Below are 27,783 nucleotides of genomic sequence, written 5' to 3'. Positions count from 1 at the left end.
TCTGTACTCTCTGTACTCCATATGCTATTTGCCAATAGCTGACAGTCAGAAATGACCACAGGAACCTTTGATACCCATTCAGTTCCTATTTCCATTACCCTTCTGCCCTCGTTTTTTCCCTCCTCTTTCTGCTGTCCGTTTCTTTGAGTGCCATGTTTTCTCCTCTTTTCCATATACCTGTTAAATTTCATCATTGTTCTTTTATTCCTCTAGGCAACAGAAACAGACTTCAGCAATGTTGGTAGTATGATAGAGTGTGGTCTCTTCATTGAAGCCTTGGACTCAATCAGGAGTGCAGTGTTCCCAGGTCTGCTGCCACCAGCGCCATACCTGGTCTCCCTCTTAGAGTACGCACAGCAGGTAGGACCAGAATTACTAGACTGCATTAATTTTCACCTGCTGCTGCATGAGCCTCAGGGCCTGTATGAAAGTGTAACGTGTTTTGTAAGATTTCTCGAATTTCCTTCCTTTCTGGCATTTTACCAGGATCATTGTCATTGAACTAAACTGTAAATTGACATTCTTACAGTACATCAAAATATCCACACCACTCAAACTGTTGTCTGTTTATTTTGTCACAGGGTCATGCCACAACTCTCTTCCTGAGAAATTTCCAGCATGTCATGTATAGCCTGCTCATTACCAATCCTCCCTGGCTGGCCCCCAGCACAGTGAAAAAATATTTTACTCAGGTGTTGCAGTGTCCTCGGTGTAAGACAGGCCTGTGGCCTTTTCTAAAGACAGCTATCAGGTAAACTTCTGAAATTTCAACAAATTATTCACTTAAAAATTTGTGCACCTTTAATTTCTTAGAGAGAGATACTTAAACTCCTCTTTCAATTAAAAGCAACCCTATTTGTGTAATTACCAAACACTATAAAATTCATTGAAAAAGTAGTAGTAATTTCTTTCTCATATGTACTGTTCCTCCATATGTCCTTCAGTTACTGCCTGTCAAGTGAGTTCACATGTCACCCTCTCCCTGGACCTGCCCTGCCAACACTGTTACATTTCCACAGCGACCTCCTGGCATTTTTTCTCAAGCTCTTCCAGGGGGAACTCCACTCTGTCACCACTGGGTAACAACACAGATACACATTGTGGGAGATAGGGCAGTCCCTTTTGTTTGTTTGTTTTAAATGCATAGTCCTTTTCCATTCTGTTCATTAAAGGAGCCCCTAATCTTTGTTGCATGGATAGAATTGTGGAGGGATTTTCCCACAGATGTAACTTACATATTCCAGAAATCCTCAACAAATCATTGTATTTTAACTGGCGTGTGCTGCTCCATTTACCCCTGCCTTTCTATGTCTTAGGGATTTTCTATTGCTTCAGGGAGCAGGTGTATCTCAGGTATCAGCATCAGGCTCTTTGCTGTATGGAACCTTCTGGACTGTGTGGGAGCGCACTACCTTGTTGTCTTGTGCTGTGAAACAGCTTATCCAGCTCGTCGTGCAGGCTGCCACAGAGGTGAATATTATGGAATTTATACATTGTTATAATCATTTAGTTGTCTCATATCACTAATATCAACCAAAGTGGCTTCATCAGAGTTATAATCACCCAACAAAAATGTAGTTACTCTGATCCATTTTAGCTAGGATGGTCAGATTAGTGATGTGACTTGACCAAAGTCTTCTTAGAATTTACTAACTCAGGCGTGGGATATTGTTCATCTATCTATCACTGTAGGACTATGCTGAGAGGGACGAGAAGCAGAAGCTGCATCTGGCGGTTACCCTTCTGGACCTCTTGTCTGTGTTGGTGGAGTTCTGGTGTCAGCAGCACTTCAAACTGAATCAGAACCTGGTGGAAAAGGGCCTGAAAGACCTAGCAGAGCATTTTGCCGTTATCAGCCAGGGTATGAAAATACAAGTGAAACAGCCACTTCAGATTTTGGTAAAAATTTGCCCCCTGGAGCAGGCACACCAATTTTGGTGAAATTCCGTCCACCTGGTTTTCAGATACACGTTTGCGGCATTTGTGGTGCCCCCTGTGGGTTGGACTCAAAATGCTTTGGTAGACCTATTTCCAATCAAGGACTTAAGTTATGTGCCAAGATTTATGATTGGACAAATGGTTATTGAGTTATATCAATATCAATCAGGGGTGTGGCCTTTACAAAATTGCATTTTGGCCTTAATTACAGCGCCACCATCTGGCCGATTGGGCTCATATTTCTTGGGAAGCATTTGCACATTGTTTCCAGTTATTGGGCCGCAACGGTTCTATACCTTTGGGGTTTGAACCCTAAATATGTTAAAAAATGAAATAAAATACATGAACTAATTTACTCAGTATTAAGCAGAAGAATTAGGATTTTATTTTTTGAATGTTTAATTATGCAATGGTGTAACATTTTGATGATGAATAATGAAATGTTTTTCTGACCAAGACAGCTTGCTTTTTTAAGTCAAAAGTCATATTTGACAGTATGGTATCTGATGTATTTTCCCTCTGTTCTGTCCTGTAGATGTGTCTCCAGCGGCTCTGGCGGAGCTGGTTGTCAGAGTGTCCTCCACCAGACTTAAGTTGGTGATGGCTGATGCCATATTCAGGAACCTCTGCTGCAGAAATGGATTCACTGTGGGAGATGAGCCCCTCTCTCTCAAGAAAATGGTGTGTATGTTTTTGGCTCTGATAAAAAGTCTGATAAAACTACATGTTTGTAAAAACATAGCAAAAAATAAAGGAATTGAATATACTTTAATGCAGATTTCAAATCTTTCTTATAAAAACACAGGTACATTGTAATTTTGTTGAATTTTTCAACTGTGCTTTTATATTATGGTAAAGAGGAATAAAACACAGATGTTCTGCATTAGTTAACTTGGCAGTGTGAAAATTCATATAGATTTCATTACAATGCTATGCTACAGAGACAAAGACTGCTAGTGTGGTCTACCCATTATGTTGCAATAGAACATCTGGCTTTCTCACTCACGGTTCGTGTCCCCTAAAGACACACAAACTTCCACTTACACTATAAAGGCACTGTCTAACCTTGTGTGTGTATGTGTGACTTCTGACAGGTGCTGTCCTACCTGCCTGCTCTGGGAAGTTTATCTCAGAGTCCCAGCGGTGCTCGCCGCAGGACTGAACCCACCTCCCACAGCTGCACCAGCCCGGGCACCGGCTGCGGGTCAGTTACACACAGCTGTCTGTCTATACCACTTTCAGTCTCAGTTGTATTTTCACAAAAGCCTGAAGCAGAACATGTAAGGACATACGTGCAGAGGTGGGGGCTGCACACAGTATAAGAGTCTAGGACACTAAATACATTTTTAATTAACTTAGGACAGTTTTTCCTCATTTCACTGTCTTATACTAGACTACATTCAACCAGGAGTAAATTTACTTATGTTTAAAGATCAACCTGGGAATTTCAAACGGCAGTTGTGTGCAGTTCATTGCAAGTCCATTGCTCTTCTCTGTCTTGTTCCCACTCTTTTAATTCAACATTTTCTGTGGTTGAGCAAAATTGCTTTGGTCAACTGCTTTAGATTCCCTCCTAGACATCACTTTCTTTATCAATGTGCGTTGCTACTTCCTCAAAAGTTTATGGCGCAATTCCCCCCTAAGATTTTTAAAAATGTACAAAAAGGCATGTATAACAGCATTCATTCATCTTGCTGGTTAGATGCATCGCATGTCTAAAATAGTAGAATTCTTTAACTAGCAGTCTGTCCCTCGACTGTCAAGATTCCACTCATAGGTGTAAGAGTAGAGAGTAAAACGGGTGAAAATGTACAAACTCGGGGGAAATCTTAGTGAAGGGGAACAAAGGAACACCTGGAGAGAGGGTGTGTGTGTGTTTGTGTGTGTGTGTGTGTATGTGGGTGTGGGTGTGTGTGTGTGTGTGGGTGGGGTGGAGGAGCAGAGATGCATGAATGGAGGGACTGAGGGAAAGCTGGGGAGAGGCAAATAGAGGTCAGATGGAGCGTGAGGAGTTGGCATGTGATGGGTCATGCCCAGGTCTGATCCTATCAGTGCGTGCTTGCTGACAGGAGGGGTGCAAAGGGAGGTTAGACCCCTCCTCACACACACACACACACACACACACACACACACTCATATACTGTACACTCATGCACTGCTGAGTCTGATTTGGACAGGAAGCCGACAGATAGACAGACTAGGATATCCCATCAGGCCTTTGTGCCTTCCCTTATGACCAACAGCTCTCAGCCTTCACCCCCCTTCTCCACCTCTCTTAATCTGCCCTTGCATACTAAATCCCTCTTTGCCGTCTTGAACGCAATCACGTACACACACACACACTCTCCATAACCCGTATCAGACATCTGCTGTTCCACCAGCAGGTAGTTGGCCTGGAGAAGGGCAAGAGTCACCAGGGAGCAGGTTCATGTGAAGGCTACTGGTTCATGCACTGACCAGATCCCCTTTTCCTCCCATCACTGCTCTCTCTTTATTTTTTCCCCAAAGTTTGAAGAGTTCTGTTTATTTGAACATAGACATGAGAAGAAATGAAGAAAAAAACAAGGAATGCAATGTGTGTGGATGAGATAAAGAAATGCCAAAGGGTATGTGGAATCATTTGACCCTAAAAGAAAGAATGAAATCAAAATGACAAAGTCTGCGATAAACTGAGAACAGAAACCAAAAGAAAATCTTGTTTCTCCTTTTGCATGGCTGAATTCATGATATTATACATATCGTCAGCGATGTTGACACTGTTATGTTGACACATTTATAAAACTGACACACCCCTCAATCTCTTAAGCTTTCTCAACACAGTTCTCTGTTTTGCTTCAGTGCAGTTGAGGAGGAACTAAAATGGTAACATAACATTATTTTAGGAATACTTTATGTAAGAAATCAACTGTATTTATAGTTAGAGCACTTGTCAGTATTTCACAGTGCTTTACAAGACAAGTCAAAATATAAATAGCATAAATGTGATTGTGGTTTCAGCAGTGAAGTATTGATGTTAAATGGTTCTGTTTTATCTGCCTTTTCAAAGTGTCAGCTTGACACAAGATAAAACTCGGGCAAGATGTTGGGTGTTGAATTTATGAAAAGAGCCGGAGCAGGTCTTAACCGTTGAGCGGAGCCACACAACCCCTTTTATCTTTAATTTCTTGCTGTTAGAACACGTTAGGCTGGTTTACTAATACTTGAGGCTGCTGTGGTAGTGTATGAAATGATGGTGAGTGTGCTTCCTATACACCAACTGGCAGCCTGGCAACACAACACACATTGAAGCCAATCTGACAGGCTGGCTGATTGACTGACTTTAGATGGCTGTTTGACTTGCTGGCTGCTGTTGTCGCTGTAATTGAACTTAGGTTTTCTCCTACTGGCTTAATCACTCACAGTGTAGTGCTGTTATCTTTTCAAACCATTTGACTATGCCATTATTTTGGCTTCATCTCTTAGAACCAGACCTGTGTGTAGCCAGAGTCAACTCGATTTAAGAAAGACCTTTAACTAGACTAACTCAGCAAATATTTGAACAAAAGAGGGACTTTCATCCATTTGGCTTTTTTGGCTGTGGCCTTTTAGTTGGAATTAAAGCAAGTAGAATGTAATATATAGCTTCTGCTTGCTGTGGCATTGGACATGCACTTTCATTATTCCTCACAAGTTTCTTGGGAGTCAGCCACCAAGGGCACATGCTGCTCCAGGCCTAGAATTGATAGCTGGGCCACTGACAGCATGCTGGTCTCCTAAAGTAGACCATGAGGGGAGGGGAGTCCGGGGCATATACAAGCCAGGTGCTGTCAACCTCCACAGCTGCCAGCCTATATGGACAGAGGACACTTGGTTGAAGTGGTTTGAGATGAGAAGTTGTACACCCTCATCAGTGCTTGATATTAAGGATGTCCTGTTGTCCTGGGGACAGTAAAAATAACAAAGATACGGAGTCTGGGACAATTCTGGGACAGTAGAGAAACTTATTACTACAAATGAAATTATTACGTTTATGTGTCATGGAATAGATATCATTTTAATTGTAGGTGTTCAAATTTGAAAAATGCGAGGTGGCACCTGCACAAGCTCTACACTACGTCACATAAGGACTTGCACACTTGCTAGTTTGGACTTGGCAAGCTCAACTCGGGCCAATAATCTCAGAGGACGGGAGGACGCAGCACGGCCATTCTGCAACTGGAACAGCAGCGTCCTCGCTGACAGCACCAGCTCAGCTTCAACATAACTACCTGACTGTACTGTGACAAAATAATCTCAATTCAAAGCTCCACTAATACTTTTTTTTTTTCTCACAAAACAAAAACCTCATTGACAAAGAGATGCATTAAATTATGGCATTCAGTCTGTAATGTAGATATACAAAAAACCCAAACTGTCATGTAACTTAATAAAATAAAACGAAATTTAATATAGACGAATCTGTTCATTTTAATACATTTATATATTTTGAAATGTGGTGATATCTGCACACATAGAGCCCTAGAGGCAGCGCTGTTGTTCTGTCCAGTAAAAACACAAAGCTTCAATTTAAAATTCAGACAAACTAATGTGGCAGCTACAATTGTTAGGTTTCATCTGTGAGACCAACATTTATCTTCCAAAAGGAATTATATCATATATCAAAATGCTGCAGAGACATAAGAGCCAGCAGTAAATTACTAAAGAGCTGCACAGAGCTGTTCATTGGATCTTGAAACAGGTTTGTATTTGCACTGCAGTTTGCAGTGATGCGTTTATTAATCAAACAGTTAGAAAAAAACAATAAGCAGTAACTCAACCAATGACTAAAAGAATAATGAAAACTGACTCTGGATAAACACCTAGGGTGATTTTAATTTTTATTAAGATATAAGTGCAGAGAACAACAAGCAGAACTTCCACGGCAGACCAGAGTGAGTCAATGAAGTGATGCGAGTTACTGAAACAAAGTTATTAAACTGTATTTGTTATGTAGAATGTAAAAAAAAAAAGGACTTCAATTTGGGACAATGGTTGTTAAGTCTGGGACAGTTGAAAGTAGAGTTCGGGACAGTTGCAGCAGGACTGAAGAAAAAAGTTAATTTCGATCCCTGACCCTCATCCCAGACACTCTTATGGACTCTCTCTCTCACACACACAGACACACAGAGCTTGTCTCATCTCTTCTCAGCCTTGTCCCTGCTAATAACAAGCAATGTGACAGGACGCGTGTTTCCTCCTCACTGCTGGGAGCTCCTTCCTGGCTTCTGAACAAGCCAATTACCAAGGAACAAGCCTCTTCCCTGTAATACGGATGGCACTCCGCTTCAATGCAGCGCACATGCACATGCACAGACGTATACACACAGACACCTGTCAGGCTTCATGCAGGCAGATCTCCCATACCCACTCACAGGACTAGTGACAGCCCACAGCTATTAGCACGCCACTACTTTGAAGAGGCTTCACTTTCTTTTGCTAGTTATTCCTCCTAATGTGCTTGCTCACATCGAATTCTCCGTCTCTGCGTTTGAGGCGTTAAGTGGGAGGAAAAGTGCTTTGGAGACGGGAACGGAGGATTGGGTGTGTGAAGTGTGTATGTGTGTGTGTGTGTGTGTGTGTGTGTGTGTGTGTGTGTGTGTGTGTGTGTGTGTGTGTGGCCAACACAGTAGGGGTTTGACAGATATTGTCAGATTTCATATGAGATGATACAGAGCCATGAGGGATTCATTTGCTAATGGCACTTTTCACAGTACAGTGATGCCTGTTCCACTTTCTGTACCACTAGGCCTCCACACTGTCATACTGAAATGGTCAGTCATTGAAACTTTAGACTTGTTTATGTGAATCATGGGTAATCTCTCATTGAATTAGCTTAACGTGTCTATTTTCTCATAACCCCCTTGACTGTGTCCTTTGTCCCTGTACAGAATTCAGAACACTGCGGTGAATGAAACAAGCGCCGAGAAAGAGAACATCCCTAGAGGTCTGAACAGAGTAAACGCAGCAGGTATGGCACGTACATACACACACACACACACACATACACACACACATACACAGACCACTGCTTGACAATATTGCTGAACATTTGCAAGGAGCAGACTTTTAATGGACTGATGCACTGCACTAGGTCATCAGTAAGGAGCGACATGATAGCTCTGTCATCACTTTCAGTTTAATGAAGAGCACATAATGTATGGAGAGAGTGATTGATTTGCATCGGACCACACTTCCATCTAGTCAGCTGTAAGGGCAACTTGGCTGCATAAGTAGGCCTGTCGTGTATGTTCAGGGCAGAGTTTGGACCATATCAACACTTCTGCATTATGCCTCCTCCTCCACTCGTTCTACTTGCATTGAAATTCAACGCTGCTCTTTGTTTTGTTTTGCTTTTTCCTCATGTCTTATTCACCTTTTAAAAAAGTAATAGATAAATAAATAAATAAATGGCATGGCCAAAACTAATGGGTTTCTCGCACAAAACAATAACACATATTAGTACGCACAGTGCACCTCAGATCTCCATTTTAGGGATATTAAATGCAGCAATTAGGGTAGCACTGCAGATATACAGTGGCTGCACTGGTGGAACTTCCTGCAATTAGAGGCATGGCACTCTGTGTGAACTCTCGAAGGTGTCAGAGCTCATATCTCCCCCCTCCACCTGATCAGAAAGGCTCTGTGCTGGTGCGAAGGAGGGATGGAGGGTAAAGGAGAGAAGTGGGGGGGGTGGGTAGGGAGGGCTGAGGCAGGAGACTCAAGGCTGTTGGCATGTGTTGTTTTTCCACTACGTGATCTCTATACCGATGCAGTCGGCATTAATTTTTGATGAACCATCGGCACAGCATCCTCCCCTCTCGCCCTCTCATCCCATCCCATCTCATCCCATTTTCTCCCCGACTCTCTTTCTCTTACAGGCTTTTTCAACCACATATGTAAGCTTACTTTCTTATATGCTGCACTTCTTTACTTTGGTGCCTCCATTAACCTTGGTATCTTTATCAAAGTAGCTGAGAAGAGTTGAGGGATTTAGGATAAACTTCTCTGTTTCAGTGTCTCATTATTCCCTGTTGGCAGAGTAAATGATTGAATCCTACATTAAAGGGGACCTATTATGCTTTTCCTTATTTTCAGTCATATATATAATGTTACAATGTCGGATGTTCATATTAAATGTGGTTAAAGTGTCAAAATAATGAGGTAAATGTATGTAGAAGTAATCCCTGTGATCAAAGAGCACTGGCTTCAGACTGCTCTGAATGCTTGGTTTCCAACGTTTTTTTCTACTTTCAGCCCAAGCCGTCATCGGCTCGACAGATTTCTCTATATGGTCATCTGCTCCACGCACAGTGCGTGAGTTCACTGCTCCACTCCGCTAACATTATGGCATTTTTCCATTCTTTTCATCTGCAGCTATTCATCAAACATCATCGTCACTGTGGCTGTTTCTGCTTGTACTATTGCTCCATGATTATTATTTCTAACTGATCCGCTGAACAAAGAGCTTCAAATATCTCCATATGTTATTGTGTCGACTGGTTTTTAGCGCCTCTAATGAAGCTCTGCTAATTCGGTGAGGAACACGTTTAATTTCCTGTAAATTCTTCGCAATAAAAGTCTCCCCTTATTTAGTCAATTAAAAGCTTTTAATATGAAGTGGCAAAAGTAGGAAATGTTGGGTTTGCATCGGTGGTAACTTAACACGACTTTGTACAACTGCTGCTTGGCAGGCTCCCTGAAAGCTGGCCAATTAGAACAGAGTGGGCTCATCGGGAGGAGAGCCTTAAAGAGACAGGAGCTAAGACTGCCTAGAGACAGAGGCTGAACTGAGGGGCTGCATAATGGGCCAGTATATGATAAATAAGGGTTTTTTTGAAATGTGAATTATGCAAAGCTACTCTAGTGGAGTCCTAGAATAAAAATATAGAGCTGGAAATGAACATAATAGGTCCCCCTTAAAATCTTCACCAGTGGGATTTTTCAATGATGGTCAGTTACGTCAAGGCCAGTAGTTGGTTTTTGGCACAATGAAAGCTTCAGTAATCTTGATTTTGGGGAACTGACATGCCGCCATTACTCTTAGCGCCAGCAAAAGCAGTAGTCTTCAAATAGTTTTAAATACATCCAATAACTGGCACAGAATACCTTCCTAACACATTCCTGACAAATAGCATTGTTACAGGCTTCCAGCAGCTTTCTGGTCCAGGGATCGGCAGGCCAAGCAACACTTTACAGGAGTGTAGCAAGCAGACTGAGGGATATAAAGAGCAACACATACATTTAACTTTTCTATTAAAGTGTGAAACGGGGAATTTATAGAAAAGGACAGGCGGATTTATCCTTTCCGTGCTTGTAAATGCTGAGCATGCAATTACCCCTATAATAGAGGCGTTGTGTCCAAATTGGAGCCATTAAAGTGATTTAACAGTGCGTGGATTGGCCCTGGCATTTGCGAGGATGTGTACACATGGGGTGTAGTGGAATGGGTGTTTAATCACAGCGTTTTAGAGCCCAGTAATAGCAGAGAAGTCCATGTAGAACACTGACGTGCCGCATGGTACAGCTTACTCATTAGTGACTGTAGTTTTTGAGTGGGCTCCACCCTCTGTTTGGGTGTTTTTGATTTTTGGATTGGAAATACGGTTTTGCTTCATTGATTGCCTTCATTATTGTTACTCATACTGTACAACCATTTGAATATTTGTTTTCCAATGTCACATCCGCAAACAGCTGTGTACTGTTACATGGAAGTTAATATGATTTTACAATGCAGCATGTATTTTCAGAATGAAAATGAGATTGAAATTATGAACTAGTGACAGTGTTTTAATCGCTGAGTGTAGATAAATGATTAGTAAAATATCACCACAGAATAGTGGGTTAATGCACTGTATAGTGCCTTTAACTGGAATTTTGTATTGTATCTAAACATTTGCAAGAGTATTACACCAGGAATCATCAAAAAACAGTATTCATTGCTGGTCAGTAAATTATTTGTGTGTGGGATTTCAGTGATTTGTTTTTGAGCATTCTAGTTGTTGAGTTTCAGACAATTTTTTCCACGTTACGTAGTATTATAACACATTACTGTTTAATCACAATACAGTTACAGAAATGTCATTTTTGGAGTTGGATATTAAAATTTCGTACTCTACCTGACTATGAACATAAAGCTTGAAATAAGTTGTAGTGAAATAGCTACTATCAATGTGTTTGTTTTTTAGCATTCATTACAACCAATAAGTCACTATCTTTTTTTTTTATCTTTATCTTTATCCAATCTCCCCTCTGCCAACATTGGCATTTCAAAACATTTAACAGCCTTCTCAGTGACCACAGAAATATTTGTATGATATAACCCTGCAGGGTCAACTACATGATGCAATAAGAAAATTCTCTAAATAAATTTAATAGTTTCTTGCGGAGTAGTGCTTCAGTGTAGGACTACACCAACCATCCAATCATAGACTGTTTATAGAAATTAGATTTTAAGAGGTTTGTGCAGCAACATTTATAAGGGTAGAGAAATATTATAATATACTCTATGCATGCATAATTTTATAAAATGTAGATGTTTCTGAACTGGATATAATCAACATTGGAAAAATGTTTGACTTTCAAAACTTTTAACTTTCCTCTGTGTTGATGTTTTGCATCACATTTTTCAGGAGAACATAAATGATCTTCCTTTTGATAAACAGCGCTTCCATTTCCCCCATTTTTTTTTTTTTGTTTGTTATTTTTCCACTCCTCAACCTCTTTACTACCACTGGATGGCATTTAATACATCTTCTGCATCCTCAAAGACACATCCTGAAAGAAAGGAATTCTTCAGGATGAATAGGATCCAGCATTTTCAATATTTCCCCTACATGCTTTGAAATGCAGGAAACCCTTTCAGTCTGTCCTCCACTGCCTCTTCTTTCTTGCCCCCCTGTTTCCTCCCTCCCACTCCTCCTCCTCCTCCAGCTCCTTTTGCCCCAGTCTCTGCTCTGTGCATGCTGGAGTGGAGCCCCTGTACAGGCGTGGCGTCCTGGGGAGAGCTAGTAAAGCATTTATTACGGGCTTTGCAGTCCTGTATTATACTGGCAAGCACAGAGCCACTCATGCTTGGCCTTTAACTTCCCTCTGAAGTTCAGCCATACATGAAAAGAGGGGGCTCTGGCCCGCTAATATATTCCTGATTTAATATTGTATCAGAAAAAGTGAGGGACGGGGTAAAGAGGAGAAAAAAGGGGGAGGAAAATTGTGTTTAAAAATGTAAATGGAATCCTTGAGAGGTTTTTTCCATGCCTGTTCACTGGTAGTTTGCTGATTAAATATCACGTGGTGACACTGGCAATGCCCAGCGGAGCTTTTGAACCCTGGATCTGTGAAGAATCCTTTTCGAGGCTTTGTGCGTGGGCTGTCTACCATAACTTCCTCTCAAGTAACAATATAGGGATGAGCGGACAGGAAGCAAGACCACTTTCTCACCACTACATTCAATCACTTGCCGACTACCCCGATATTAACTTTGTTGGGCTCGGGGTGTAAGTGGGTAATCTCTGTCTGTAAAAGAGGAAAAGAGCGAGGCGAATTTGCCCAACTCTCCATCTTTAATTTTTTTCATCCCTTTTTTTTTTCCCTTGAAAGATCTCCCCCTTTTCTCATCAGTCTTCTTAATTTGCATCCTCATTGGCGGGTCGTACTTTTTTAGGTCAGGCTTTTTTTTTTTTTTTTTTTTTTTTGGTGGTTGGGGATGGTATTTTATTGGTGTGTTCACCATATGGAGGGGGACAATGGGCAGGACATCGGGCACACCCTAATTTCGGATTTCTCTCTTCTCTTCCGCCTCTTCTCTCTTTTGGGTGTGTTTGTCCGTTGTGTGTGTCCTGGTCGAAGGAGAGACCCTCCTCCACAGAGCTTGCAAGAGGAACCAAGTGGAAACAGTGCTTCAGATCCTGGCGCTTCCTGGCACGGACGTCAATGTTAAAGGTAAGACTTTCTTGCTTTCCCTTTCTCTCACCGTCATCTCACTTCACTCCCACTGTTTGCTCTAGGGTTTCGAGGAGCGATTAACATTGAAGAAAAAAAGAGGAGAGAAGAAATAGGAGTACGTGTGCGTCATCATTGAGGTTAACCTTTAGCTAAAATGTAAAGGGTGTGTCTAGGAAGAGTGGGATGAGTTTGGAGGCTTAGATTTATAGATTTAGAGTCACTTTGCTAAGTGACTTGAACGCCTTTTGATATTTCAGAATGACTTTCTTTTGTCCCTTTAGGTCAAATATAATGACTTGTCCTCCTTTTATGGAAATGTTGTGCTGTTTCAAAGGTTTCTCCGATTTTGTAATCACCCTTTAATAGCAACCTAAATGAACTTGCTTCTCGGTAGGGGGCTTATGCAAGAGGTGATGTCCAAAATGTGATCAGGCAGAACTATGTGCAAAATGGTAAAATAAATTACCGCTGTCACCTCGCAGTTGTCTGCTAAAACGAGGCCCGTGGTAATTGAGGCAGAACATTTTCGGTCCTTTCTTGTCAGATAAAACAGATGTACGTTATGATGTGCTCCAAATGGGCTTTTTTAATATTCCTTGGGACTTGACTGTCCTTTACCATTGTAATTTTGGAAAGTAAGGGTGTAAAACAAGACAATATAGGCTAAACTAATTGGATGTTTCCAGGAAATGCTGGTATTTTTATAATTATGCATGATGTACATAAACGCTGTTTAGAAAACTCCCGAAACAAGAATTTTAAACATTCTAATGGCGCATTGATTAATAAACCTCAATCCCTAACAGCCTTATCTCAGTCATGTTAATGTCCTTTGTCTCATGGCAGTGGAACAGACAGATGAGTCATTGATAGCATTTGTTAAAAGTTCTTCTAAAATTTTCTGGCTTTAACGCAGAGTTTAAAAGCCTGCACCACTTTCAATATTAGTTTAAACCATTTTTCAAGGTGTCTCTTGTTAGTTTCTCTCAATCTGTGTACAGAGTTCCTCCTAATAGCTCTTGGTAGCTCACTCATTAGCTGAGTTGTTAGCATTTAGAGCTCAGCGCTAACCAGCGACTTAGCTGCGATGCAGTTGGTTAACCTTCTCACACCACAAGAAGTCTTTTCAAATCTTTTTTTTTTATACTCCAATACTCCAAAACTTTATTGCCTAATACTGTCATTTTGGAGATTTACATATGTATTCAACTTCTTGCTACCGATAATTCTGTACAAAACATTGTACTTAATTTACTTTTTCCAGAAAGCGCATTCTTCAAATATCGTAGAAGTTTAAATGAACCTTTTTAACCTTAAAGGATACCAGATAACAATTTGTTTATACCTAGTTTATTTATCTTTCCTATTGAGTAAGCATTATTTGTGTGTTTGTTTGTTTGTACATGTGCTTTTGTTGACCATTTAGATCATGCAGGCTGGACCCCCCTGCATGAAGCATGCAACCATGGCAGCACAGCATGTGTAGAGGCTTTGCTACGTCACCACCCCGCCCCTGTCATTAATAACCAGGTGGGAGGAGTCAGTCCTCTGCACGACGCTCTGCTCAACGGACACATGGATATCGCCAAAATGCTTCTGGAGCACGCAGGTAGGTCAACTTCACCAACACAGATGAAACTCTTTGCTTTTGAGTGCGTTAAGTGGTGCAACATGACAGAAAGATTTACTGTCTTAAACATACTCAAATATGTATAGTTGATTTAATTTCTGATGGTTTAATGGTGGGTAAATATTGATAGTAAGTAAGTAAATAAGTAAGTAGAACTGCTTATGCAAAGCGATTGCTAAGTAGCACATCAGTACTTTTGTGAGTGCTGAGTGATTTACACAGGTCTGTGGTTGTTGGCATCCAAGCTGTTGAATGCTGACATTCAGCAACACTCAAGAGTTGGCTGCAGTGTCGCATTCACAAGCTAACATGTGATTAGCTGAGTCATTTTTCTAATCTATACAACAGATGGATGGAAGTACATGAATGCACCAAGTCTGGCAGACTTTTCAGTCGGTCCATTTCTGCAACATAGAAAATGATTATAATAAAAATGCAAAACTATCTTCTAAATAAATACAAACTAAAATTATAAAAATGTATGTTGCTTGTTAATGCTCTGAATGTGACTCAGCCAATCAGAATAGGAGCAGACTTTTTATTTTTTTCAATTAGTTTATTCTGTAGTAGATTTTTAACCCAACCTGTGTCACTGTCAATACCATATATACGCATACATAAGCATGTTCAATTAAAAATGGTTCTTCTAACTCTGTGGCACATGTTTATATTTCCTAATTGGATGGTATAAACCCGACTGTTACCATATGTCTCCATGTAATCCATCTTCCTTGAAGCGATTCATTAAACCAAATGGTCCCCGTCACATTGATGGAATCATATAATGTTAAAATAAAACACCTTTAACTTGTCTGGCCAGTCAGCTGCCAAGAGAGCTAATCTGTAGAATTAGCTATTTAGCTAATGATTTACTGCAGTGGTGGGCTGAGTGTCACTGCTGCTGTAGCCAAGACAAGCTTTCAATTTAATGTAGCCGACAAATGTAGCTGAGCTTACTGACGGATTGAATGCTGCTTTCGACCTTATTAGCAAGGCCAGTTTTATCTTAACTAGCTTCATGGTAGAGCGAGGAACCTGTTGACACTTGGAATTGACAGAGTATCAGACATGAGGTCTTTTTAAAGGGTCACTCCACTAATTTTACACATCAAGTTCAGTTTATTCATCACAGAGAGTACTATTCAGCCCGTGAAAACGGTTGTATAATGTCTTCTTAAAGACTTCCTAAAACTTCCTAAAGTCTGAAAAAATAACCCAGATGATGTCATCAGGGTTCATTCAGCTTGGGCTTAGAAACTTCATATTTCTATATGAAGCCTGTGCTACAATGTGAGGGTGTGGATTTTAAAGACATGGGCTTTTACAAGGCGGAGAAGATCTAATGAAAGCTGCTATTGAGTTGCATTATGGGAAATGAAGGATCCAGTGTTTTTGGAAATGTCAGACTAGAAGTCAAGATTTCTTAGGCTCTGCTTGGATTTTGATGATTCTTTTTAAAATCTCTTGAAAATCTCTCAACTGTATGGAAATACAAATCTAAATCAGTGGACTACCCTTTTATTGTGTACACTCAGTTGTTAACAATTTGTGTGTTATCTGAGGGTATTTTTATTGGTAGTATTGTGGTGAAAGTTATTGGACGAGGACAAGACAAGCTCAGGTTGAAAAACTGATTTTTAGATAAGATGCAAATACATTTCTACTGCTATTTACGTTTACCTACAGTGCCTGAACACTTAAGACTTATAGGCTGCACATATACAGTGCAACAAGGACAAACAGAATTGGTGCTGGGTCCCAGAGGCCGTAGCGGTTGCCTACTTCTTCACTGTATGAATTCTAGATCATCTATATAATCTCTCCCTCTGCCCCCAATGCTTGTCTTCATAATCCTCATGCAATCCTGCACTACAGTGTCTGTCCAAACCGATTATGCTATCACCTCATAAGATGTCTGTTAATGTCTTTTTGACAAGATTAAAGGAGTCAGGATCTGCCGCTCGCGAAATTCACATGCAGGTTTTTGTTGGAATGTGTCACAACAGAACTAGTTTGTGTGTCTGCATGTTCGCGTGCCACATACAGTCTGAGCTCAGGGGGGTTGAAGTGAGCGTGACGGGTGTCAGAGCTCAGGAGAAGGTGGCATAGCTGGGTGTATGGCAGCAGGTGGCAGAGGAGGTGTGTGTGTGTGTGTGTGTGTCTGTGTATTTGGTAGGATGGGGAGGGGGTGCCATTTGCCATCGTTGAACAAGTCTCTCATGTAACATACCTCTGCCTCCGCTCACTTCTCAGTTTGACTAATTATAGTTAATTTGATTCGACTTTCCCATTAACACATGTACATATTCTGTCCTCAAAAAATAAATTAGACTGGGATTGTTTGGTCCCGGAGAGGAAACAAGTGAGCGCTCCTTTTTTCTTTTTTTTTCTTTCTGTCTTTCTTTTTTTTTTTCTTTTTTTTTTTTTTTTTTGCCCTTCGTCAGAAACGGGAGGTAGAGCAAATTAAAAGAGGTCAGAGGAAGAAGCAGCTATCTGTATCTGTAAAATTAGAAGAGAGAGAGTGAGTGTGTGCGTGAGTGCGTGCATGTGTGTGTGTCTGTGCAGCAGACGTCTGGCCTGCTGTCTAGGCCAGGTCTCTTCGCAGGGACCGAGCAGAACAACAGGAATGAGAATACTCTCAATTTGAAACACCTGCAGGCTTGTACATTATACTTCTTTTTCTCACTCGCTCTCTCCTGACTGTTTGCTATTTCCTCGCACCTTGATGGCGGGTTGTCTAAAGGCTACAGCAGGGAGTTGGTGAGGAGGTGGTCCTCATGACTCCAGGCTATACTGTCTCTCATGGTCTCTTTTCCCCGATCTCCATCTGGTTGCCATGGACACCATCGATAGGGCTATTTTTTCTTCTTCTTTTTATATTTTACTTACTTTAAGTCAGTTAAATGTGGAAAGTTTTGGCTTTAGGGCCACATCCGACTTGGTTACTATAACCATCTTTATGTTGTTGTTCATTCCAGTTTTTACTCCAAACTCCAGCAGGTCTTTTGTGCTTGTGGCGGCATGTCTAACACCCATACATCAGATTCCTTTTTAAATTTTGGCCTGGGAGACTCACTGCACTGTCCCATGATAGGAATACAGGCTAGTGGGCCAGATGCATACCCATTTCTCTCTCTCTTTATTTATTATATTCCCAGGTTTTTTGTTTCTTCTTCTGAGTGCCCGCTAGATCTCCTGAAACTATATTTTTCATTGAAGCATTCACCCCGTTGTCCTAGTTGTTTCCAACAGACAGGCTGAACCTAGCTGCCAAGGTTTTGATAGGCCAAAGAGGGCAACACTGACACTGGCACACCAACAAAGCCTTTATTTGGGAGTGATCTCACCCCTTTGTAAGCCTGTCTGCTTGGAGGCCTGTGCTCTGTGTGTGTGTGTGTGTGTGTGTGTGTGCGCGTGTGCATGCGCGCACGCGTGCATTTTTAGGGGTGAATTGTAGGGGGGAGGAATGGATGGATCCCACCCCTACCCCCTCTACCTCAGTCCCTCCAGGCTTATAGAGCTGGCAAGGAAAGGATGCCATGGCTGAGGGCAAGGCTGACTCTGCTCTCCTCCCCTCCTCCTCCCATTGCCCAAGGCCGTCCCACATGACCCTGTGTGAGTGTGTGTGTGTGTGTGTGTGTGTGTGTGTGTGTGTGTGTGTGTGTGTGTCTGGCTTGTTTTCACACATTATGGATGTGGCCTTGGCTATATATTTTGGTGTGTATGTGTATGCATGCACAAATATTTTCTGAATCTCAAATACTGTAATGAGTGTATGCTGGCTTGCAGTTAAATATCTGTAAGTGTGTATGTGTGCTGACATTCCCTTTGCTCCCTATGCTCCTTCCTCAGCTGGTAGGAGTGTTTAAATTTTGCAGGGTGGCCAGGGCAGCCAGTACCCCTGATTGGAATGGAAAATGACCCGGAGCCTTAAGCTGTGCAGTTCAGACCTGGCACCCACACACACACACACATAGAGGAGGCGTGTCATCGAGTGAAGGCGGTGGAGAAATAAAGAAAAGAGCCTTTAAGCTGTCATCCCTCGGCCCTGTGACCGTAATCACTGATGGCGTCCTCTCAATACAGCCCACCATGTTACTAAGCGCAACTAGTCCATCCCCAACTCGTAAACACACACACATTCACGCACACTAACCAACTCATTTAGATGCTTAGAGAGGAAAGAGTTTAGGATCAGAAAGAATTGTTCAGGTATGTTAAAGTGTTTTTGTTGTTGTTGTTTTTCTCTTGTCTAATTGCTTGACTCAGGTTCAAAGAAGGCAGGAGAGGTTGCTATGTACTTCAGTTTCTCTTAGGATTTTTGTGCATATCTTGTGCACACACAAGCGCACACATGCTTGATGCAAAGCATCCAGCAGTCCCTGCAGATCTTAATGTGAACGAGTGTTTGTGGAGCAGAAAGATGTCATTTGCTCACTGGCACAGGAAACACACAATCCCCTTGGACCATTGTAGTCAGTCATGGTTTGTCTGTCTGTTTGTCTATCTCTGTCATAGATACACACACGCACGCATGCACACACACACACACACACACACACACACACACACACACACACAGGTAGTGCTTTAGACACACTCAGGCCTCTTCACTGTCAACACAGTAAAGAAAGTTCATTCCGCACAGCACTTATTTCCCTGTGGGTCCTGAACTGGCAACTGCGAGGAGCTGAGCGCTCGTACTATTAGAGGTGAGGCTGTGTTTTGAGCCCTCGGCTTAACTCGGGTGTTGATGTTTCAACTGCGGGTTTCTCCAGGCTGTATTTCAAGGACTTCCCTCATTGGGAATTTTCAACTAGGTTCTTCTTCTTTCTCCTCTCTTCCTGCCCCTCTCTCGCTACCTACCAATCCCTCCCACCCCACCGAACCTTTCTTTCTTCGTTTTTCGGGTGGTTGCCAGGATTAAGTGTGGAGTTCTATCCAACAGTTTCCCCCGATTGTTCCTCACTGTGCTCGAAGAGGAGAGTGAGACCCCTTTTCAGATAAACATGTGTGCATACGTGTGTTTTATACAGATGAGGAACCAGAGCTCAAGTGGAGTGGGGGTGATGATTTTGTGATTTGTTACCAAAGGTTTTTTGTAGCCTACTTATGCTTAGCACTACTTTATTTTTTTTAATCTTTTTTTTGTAATTAGTATTTTATTGAATTTTACTTCTGTCCACATTAACAATGTGGACATGTTAGAAAAATGCATAGAGTGTGTACTTCAGTGGTTGTAATTTGAGACTTAATAAGCAAAAATTCAAAGTATTTCGCAATGTGTACACAATCTATAAATCAGCGCCTAGGTCTCTGAATCCATAAGCATAACAGAACCTCCTTTTTCCCAATGGACACGGACTAACCAACAGTCTTGATTAACCAAAATAAGCCTCTTTCAGCAAATTTGTTCGTATGATGCCACTGTTGCGGACTCTGTGAACCGTTCCTACAAAGAGGGCTCACCTGGGTTCCTCCAGTTTCTCATTATAATTTGCTTTCCCACCATTATACTGGTCTAAATAAAGTCATCAGCTTCACAGTGAGTTGTCATTTGTGGATCACTGAGAACATTTAGCCATGGGCAGAGCTCAAAGTTGGTCTTGGTAAGGTTTTATACGTTCATGAACCTTTAGCCAGTAGTTGTGAATCATAGGACATTCCCAGAGTGGGTGAAGAAGAGTCCCTTCAAAACTGCAGCACTTCCAACAGTCAGCATTGTCCCTAAGCTTAAGCCCAAACAGTCTGGAAGGGATCCAAGAAAAAGTGATTGAGATTCTTAAACTGGATTAATCTAATTTTGATGTCTCTTGATACCCTCTTAGTGTTTTCACATACTGATACTGATACTCACATATGATCCCACTCTTTCTTTGTAACATCAGTGTTCAAATCTACTGCACAAGTTAACGTCAGCATGACAAGACACAGTAACTGTCTGCTGGAAAATCATTGCATAATAGATAGACGTCCAGTGTTTCCCCTATAATAGTACAGGCCTGGTGGGCCGCCAGACCAAAAAATATTTTTTTAAATGCCAAAAATAGCGCCAAATTCATTCATCCATTCGGAAATCAATAGCGTTTGGGAGCCTCTGAGCAGCACTGTTTCAAAACGTGAGTCAACATCTGTGTCATTACCTGGGAAACTGCAGGTAGCATAACTCCTTTTAAGGAATAAGGCGGTATGTAAGCGAGTGAGTGGTTAAGCGAGAGGGCGATCATCAGAAAAGTGACAGTGAATGAGAGAAGAGCAGACGAAAAGGTTAGCAGTAAGGCCATATTCCAAATCAGGCGGTGCAGCATTCAGCCGCAGGGTCGAGCGGAGGTGTGGGCGTGTTTATTTGTCCTGTGGAACGTAACCACTGTGAAACAATCAGAAACTAACATTTTATTAATATGATTCATCGGCTTTCTTGCTTTTTATTCTCGCTCGACCCCTCAGGCAGTAGGCATAATGATACAATACTAGTTTAGGGAGACCCATGCTACCCTTACTGGTTGGCAACTGAAGCTTTTCTAACTTTATCCTTGGACATTTACCATTCCATAAAAAGTTTTTGCAAATATGGTTGAACCTTTTAAAGTACACATGGGATATGGCAATAGGAAGACATTGAAGCAAGTAATTCAGTTTCGGGATACAGGTCATCTTGAGGACATCGACTTTTCCCCATAATGATAAAAATGATGGTGACCACCTTTCCGTATCTAATGAAATTTTCATAAAAAGAGAGTCCAAATTCTTTTCAGTTATTTTGCTGATTTGTGGGGGAAGAGAATACCAAGATATTTTAAACCTTCAGTAGGCTAAAATGACCCTACCTGAAATAAAGTTTTTGGGCAGTATGAGGCCAGTGGAAGAGCCTCTGACTTAGACCAATTAACCTTATATCTGTATAGCTTGGAGAACAAGCCAATATTATCCAAATGTACTGGGACATATCTAAGTGGGTCCAAGGTAAACCACAATATATCATCTGCGTAGAGCACAAGCTTATGTGTAGACTCCTTAATTCCCTGAATATTTGGGCTCTTAAAGATAGCTGCTGCAAGAGGTTCAAGAGCTTGTCAGAAGAGCCCTGGTGACAGCACCGACCCCTGCCAGGTACCTCTACCAGGTGTAAAATAGGATGAAATGAGACTATTTGTTTGCACTGCTGCCTCTAGGTCTTTATAAAGGATTTCTATCCATCTCATAAATATTTGGCCAAACCCAAAAGCTCTAAGTGTGTGAAATATGTATCTCCATTCTATCCAATCAAACATATCACAGTGTCAAGTGAAATAGCTGCTGGTGGACTGTTAGAATCCCACGCAAACAATGTAATATTTATAAGGCATCTCACATTATCAGAAAAATTTCTACGTCTGATAAAGCCCACTTGGTTCAGATGGATAAGTGACCTAAGTGTTTTGTCTGATCTATTAGCAAGTATCTAGATAGCAGTAGACAATCGACTGAGATCAATCTTGGACAATAGCTTTTTGCAGTTAGGCAGGTCCTTGTCTTTTTTTAGTATTAGTGCAATAATTGCTTGATTGAAGAAGGAGGTATTCTACTAACTTTGAATGCCTCTGCAGCATCCTTTCAAATAATGTCAAAAGGTCTTCAGCATAACATTTAAAAAACTTGGTCATATAACTGTCTTAGCCAGCGGATTTGCCTGCTGTTAGGGCCTTGATCGCTTCAATTATCTCCTGTGAACTAATAGGTGAATCTAAGCCCTCTCGTTGTGCAATACTCGGCTTAGGGAGGTTTAAGTTGTTGAGAAACGATATTATCTCTTTGTCCATGGCAGAGCTTTCAGATGTATAGAGATTTATGTAGAATTCCATGAATATGAAATTTATCTCACTAGATTTGGTTGCCAAGTTGCCATCCCTATTGAAGATTTGGACTCTTTCTGTTTAATGTACCAAGCCAGAATATTTCCCACTTTATCCCCCAGTTCAAAAATAGTCTGCCTGGCCCTAAACAGAAGAAACTCAGTTTTCCTGGATACTATAGTCTTGTACTTGTATTTAAGGTGAATCAGTTCTTTTAAAACCCCTTCGGATACACTCCTTTTCAATTTGGACTCAGTGTTCTCAATTCTCCTTTCTAGATCTATGAGCTTAGCAGCATTAACCTTCTTTTTATGAGAGACATATTGAATAATGAATCCCCTTAGAAAGGAGGTGATCTTGTCCCCACCTTCCAGACCTGTCCTGATACTGTGAGCGCGGTCCATTTCGATTCCACCCAAGTGAGGGTCAATTCCCAGGGACATTGAGATAAATTTGTTTAGTATGCAGTAGTGTCGTTCTTTTCAGCCCCTTCTGGTATCCCAACAAATCTGAGGTTATGCGTCTGGATCTGCACTCAGCAGTAGCCAGTCTGTCTGTCAGTAGGTGTATGTCCACTTTTGTGGATGCAGGATTAGCGTTCTTGCTAGCTTGCTTGGCTTCTAGCCTACTCACTCGTTCTTCCACCTCCGTAATGCAGGAGATAAGGGAGGATAGCTTTGTATCCATGGAATACAGAGATGGTCAAATTTCTTTCAGATCTGCAGTTTCCTCTAATATCTTACTCTGCATCATTTGAATCTGAGCCATATCATGGTCTGTGGCTTTGCTAGCTGCAGGATCTTTGCTAGCTGCTTCTCCCTTGTCCTCATTGGCACTAATAGATACGTAAAGTTAAGTTTATGTGGCTGAGCGAAGTTTTCTTTGTTCCATATTACTGCTAGAAGACAAACTTTTTAAGTCTTCTGACATGTTTTGGTTTCAATTAACCTTTGCCCACAAAAGTACTGATATCTGAACACGTTTGAGGATGAATAAAGGATATTAATCCCAAAGTCGATGAGTCTTATCCCTGTGTCACGTGACTCCTGCTCAGCACCACTTTTATAATGTACACAAACACATATCTTGGCCTTTTTTTTCTCTTGATACATTTAGTCAGCATGAAGGCCACCGGGAGCTAGCTTATCTGAGGAGGAAAGGGTAGAGGCCAAGGAACATTAAACTATTTTTATTTCACTGTCGTCTTTCACCTACAAGGTCCATCTTGAGTTTTAATGTCATATATTTATTTGTAAGGACTACATGATAATTGAGAGTGGTGAACTTGTAAGTGTTGAAAACATGCTCTTTCCATCTGCAAACAAAGCCGAGTTTCAAGGTTTAGTTCATTCCTTTTGTTAGCTTCTGGGCTGATTGAAAGGAAAAACAGCATGGTCATGGGCCAAAGATGATTTTGTTTTGTTGGCCATGAAGATCATTATCTGTTTCTGTGCTGCAGCCCTGAACTCACATCATCATACACTCTATGAAAACAAAATGTTAGTACTCTTTTTTTTCCCCCTTTAAATTAAAACATTCAACAAAGACTCAAGAGAGGAATTGAATAGTATATTGAAAAAATAATGGAGATAAAAACACAGACAAAAAAGGAATTTTACTTACTTGAAAGTCATTAACAAGAAGTCAACAATGTGTATTGAAAGTCAACAATAGGGTGGTGTTTGAACAGTGGTGGAGTGGGTCATATAGTGAAAATGAAGTGTAGTAGAAAGACATTCAACAGCAGTTAAGTGTGTTTGCTTAAACTAATCTTTCAATGACAAGTTAAACCCTGCAGCGTGTGTAGAGTGTTGGTCTTTTAATTGTTACAGTTGTAAAGGCCACCTCTAGTTCACCTCTAAATTGTTAAACCGTCTCAAGAAAACAAAGAGTTTGGAGCTCTACAAGGATGTGCACACAGTGGAAGCAGCCATTCATTCATCAAGAATCTAAAGTAAAGCAGAAGTTACTAAGGATGACTTTCACAGCACAATGTCAAATAACGGCTTGATAAAAAATTGAGAGAGAAGAGGCTCTGTTGCAATGGTGCAGTCACATTCAACAGTATTGTTATTGTTGCCAAAACTGTGTGTAAAGCAATAGTTTAAGTATATGATTGATAATAGGCCTCTCATCTTGTTGTAGTAGGAAAACCACAGGTGTTTCTAATAACATTAACAATGACTCTGCTGTATTCGAGTGCCCCGGTAAGCCTCGACAGTGTCACTGTGAGCCAGCATGCACAAGGATCCTGAAACCAAAGCAGATAAATAGAATTCAGCCATCTTTGATTTTATTATATACACTTTTGTTTTTTCTGACTGACATGTCAAAATGTTTTCTGTCAAAAGGGCCTATCCTGTTCCCACAACTATCCAGAGAGAATTTCTAAAAGATTACTTCCTCCTTGACTCGCCCCTGTTTATTTTCCTTAATTGAGAGGGACGTTGTTGCTGGAAAGAGATTGTGCTGTTGTATTTTTTTATATTTTATTTAGTCATTTTTCAATGCTGTGAGAACAAAATGAAATTCCACTCACCTCTATTATACTGAGGCAGAGGCAGAAACATATACAACTCAAAACCTGGGCCAATAAAAGCAAAACTATCTGCATTTTTTAACTGACCCTTTAAATTCACCCTTTCTGGGTTCATTTAGCAGCAGCCTGATGTTGATGGGATTTTGTGGCATTATTTCCAGAAGTCACTTTAAATTTAGTGGCTGCACATTGCAGTCAAGTAATCAGTTTCTGATCACTGATGGAGTCACCAAATTATTAACTAAAAGATGCCGCTTCAAAACACACTTAGGCCTTGGACATCGATTCTTGGAGCAACATCAAAGAGCCTTTTTTTAAAATTTTATCTTATTTTTTTTAACTAAACGAACACCCCACCTTATGCTTTCTGATTTGCACAGAACATCTATATTGTTGTGCTTCACCTTCTACCTTTGCACTATGCGCACTGTGTATGAAAAAGAGCAAATAATACCAACATGACATAGTTTGCACTGGTCTTTTTCCATGAAAATTATTGTGTATATTGTGAGTTGTGAGTTCTAAAATCAGAGTTGGTCTCATGGTGTCAGTGTGGTCCAACCCGGGTGCTTGTCAGATGGTCCAACAGCTTCTGAAACCCCCTTCCCACGTACCTTTCTGACACTGGAATTGGGGAAGGGGCTGTATCTGACAATTTCTATAACTTGCCGAAACCGTCTGTTTCAATCTGACATTTAGTGATTGGCCAAGTCTGTTGAGATGACAATGTAAGCAGGGTTTGAACTTCTTTCTCAAGCTCTCTTCTTTCATTCTTTACACAACTACACTACTTTGTCACTTTTCGCATGTCACTCTTCTCTATGATGGCAGGCTTTTCACTCTTCAAGTGTGGCTGTTTGGAACAGCTATACATACTTTCACCTTCCGACATGGTCAGACGGCACATCATACAAACTAGTTCTTCCCCAGCATACCCCCACCTTTACGTTTTCTGTGCTCATGGATTCAGCATTGGTTCCCCTTTGCTATAATGTGATTTGTAGGCACATTTCAGTCTACTTATATCAAATTAAGCACTAGTTTGCTTAACTAAATGCGGCTGTGTGCATGTTAATAGCATCATAGGAAACTGTTAATCCGCTTGCACATGAAGATTCAGTGCATGATGTGGTTTTAGAGCCAACAGCTGATGGTTATGATTAGCCATTTCTGATTCAAGAGAGTTCATTTAGGGCTCCACTCTGATCATTTAAGATGCTAATCGCCCACCACTGATCAGCATCCAGTAAATCAGAGTATATCTGATGCCCCCTCTCACTAGAAGTGTTGTAGTGGCAGGGGATTACACGAAGCCAGCAGCTGGTGTCCATGCCTTCACATCCTGCTGTACCTTATCACCCTCCCACACTTCCTGTAAAAGGTTATGATCTGACTGTAATCTGTGCCTGAACCTGTTAATCAGACACAACCTATTAAACTGACCATACTTTCACTGGCTATGTTGAAATGTTCTTCCTCTAATATTGGTCAATTGTATTTTCCTAATATGTAAAAAAAGATACTAATACTAAGATAAAGATATTGGCCCAACCGCTTCATCTAATGTACCCTCCACATTTTTCTCATCCATATTTTCTTTTTGTTTTTATACTCTGATTATCACACTAGAGAGGGGGAGCGAAAAAAATAGGTGAGCGTTCAGACACTGTTGCTAAAGCAGAGAGAGATTTAAGCATATTCACATGTCTGGCCGGTCTTTCTTTTTCCTTTATCTGATGCCTCTCCGCTGGCTGCTCTGGTGCTTCACTTGGTTGGCCTTGTTGTTTTTGCTGTGGTTTCTAGTCGCTAGCTAGCAGCTCCCTGTGGATATGTGATGCCGTGCCCCTGGCTGCAGTTCGCACACTCACCCTGCCTCTCTTTTTCAGGCAGCGAGGGGGGAAGAGAGAGAGAGAGAGAGATAGAGAGAGAGAGAGAGAGAGAGAGGATGTTTACCATGCTGTGGAGCTGCCTGCTTCCCAGCTTGTCTGCCTCAGCCTCAGCCCCAGCCTCAGACCAGAGACAGAGAGAGACATAGGGGGAGGGAGCACTGCATCTTTCTTTCTTTCCTTCCCTCCCTCCCTCTTTTTGCACCAATTTTCCCCTCCTCCACTCTTGCTTTTATATTTCTTGTCTTCGCCTGCCCTCTAAAGGCCAAAGGGCTTTGCGCTGTGTATGTATATGTGTGTGTGTGTGTGTGTGTGTGTGTGTGTGTGTGTGTGTGTGTGTGTGTGTGTGTAGACTGCATCTGGCTGGTGCATCAGGCAGTGGCTTTTGCTCGGCATGTGAATTCCCCTCCCTCCGCCGTAGCTTCAGAGCTGAAGTCTTAGCGGGACATTTTTGCATTCATGTACACACACACACACACACACACACACACACATAAAGGATGGTGTAATTACCCTGTGCTCTCATGTAATACCCCAGGTGTTGTATTTATCTCCACTGCAGCATATCTGACACCCAGTGCCAGCACCTGGATTCACTTCAGTCACCGTCCCTGCACCAAAACCATTCCCCAGCTCATAACTGTGTGTGTGTGTGTGTATGTGTATGTGTGTGTCTGTGTGTAATACAAAATAAACAGCATGTGATGCTATTTTCATGACTTCTGTTGGTAAATGTGTCATTTAGCACTGGTTATGTGCAATGATGTCTGTATGTAGTGCAATTGAGCTGAGTATTAGTACACAAGACTGTAATTTCTATCCCCTGACGTATGACAGTGAGGATTCTGTTGTCCAGTGTGTGAAAGAGTCTCATGCTGGTACGGAGATAAATAAATAGAAAATCATTGGAAAGTTAAAGACACGCATAAAGGAAATAAAAGAGAGAAAGTCAGGCAGGTAAATATGCGACAAAGAGCAGACAGTTCGCATTGACACACA

General features: G+C 41.3%; 1 protein-coding gene across 1 annotated transcript in view; it reads left to right on the top strand.

Moving 5' to 3' along the window:
• The window catches only part of slf1 (SMC5-SMC6 complex localization factor 1), a 37,206-nt gene that overhangs the window by 3,691 nt on the left and 5,732 nt on the right, over positions 1 to 27,783 (top strand). The window contains exons 8-17 of the mRNA XM_044369215.1: positions 214 to 360; positions 582 to 751; positions 945 to 1,079; positions 1,317 to 1,470; positions 1,693 to 1,861; positions 2,474 to 2,619; positions 3,033 to 3,142; positions 7,845 to 7,924; positions 12,802 to 12,894; positions 14,324 to 14,506. Coding sequence (XP_044225150.1) covers positions 214 to 360; positions 582 to 751; positions 945 to 1,079; positions 1,317 to 1,470; positions 1,693 to 1,861; positions 2,474 to 2,619; positions 3,033 to 3,142; positions 7,845 to 7,924; positions 12,802 to 12,894; positions 14,324 to 14,506 — 1,387 coding nt within the window. The remainder of the gene's footprint in view (positions 1 to 213; positions 361 to 581; positions 752 to 944; positions 1,080 to 1,316; positions 1,471 to 1,692; positions 1,862 to 2,473; positions 2,620 to 3,032; positions 3,143 to 7,844; positions 7,925 to 12,801; positions 12,895 to 14,323; positions 14,507 to 27,783) is intronic.

Source organism: Thunnus albacares, chromosome 2, assembly GCF_914725855.1.
Source record: "Thunnus albacares chromosome 2, fThuAlb1.1, whole genome shotgun sequence".
NCBI lineage: Eukaryota > Metazoa > Chordata > Actinopteri > Scombriformes > Scombridae > Thunnus > Thunnus albacares.
The sequence above is the reverse complement of the archived record's forward strand: the minus strand, read 5'-3'. Positions and strand labels throughout refer to the sequence as shown.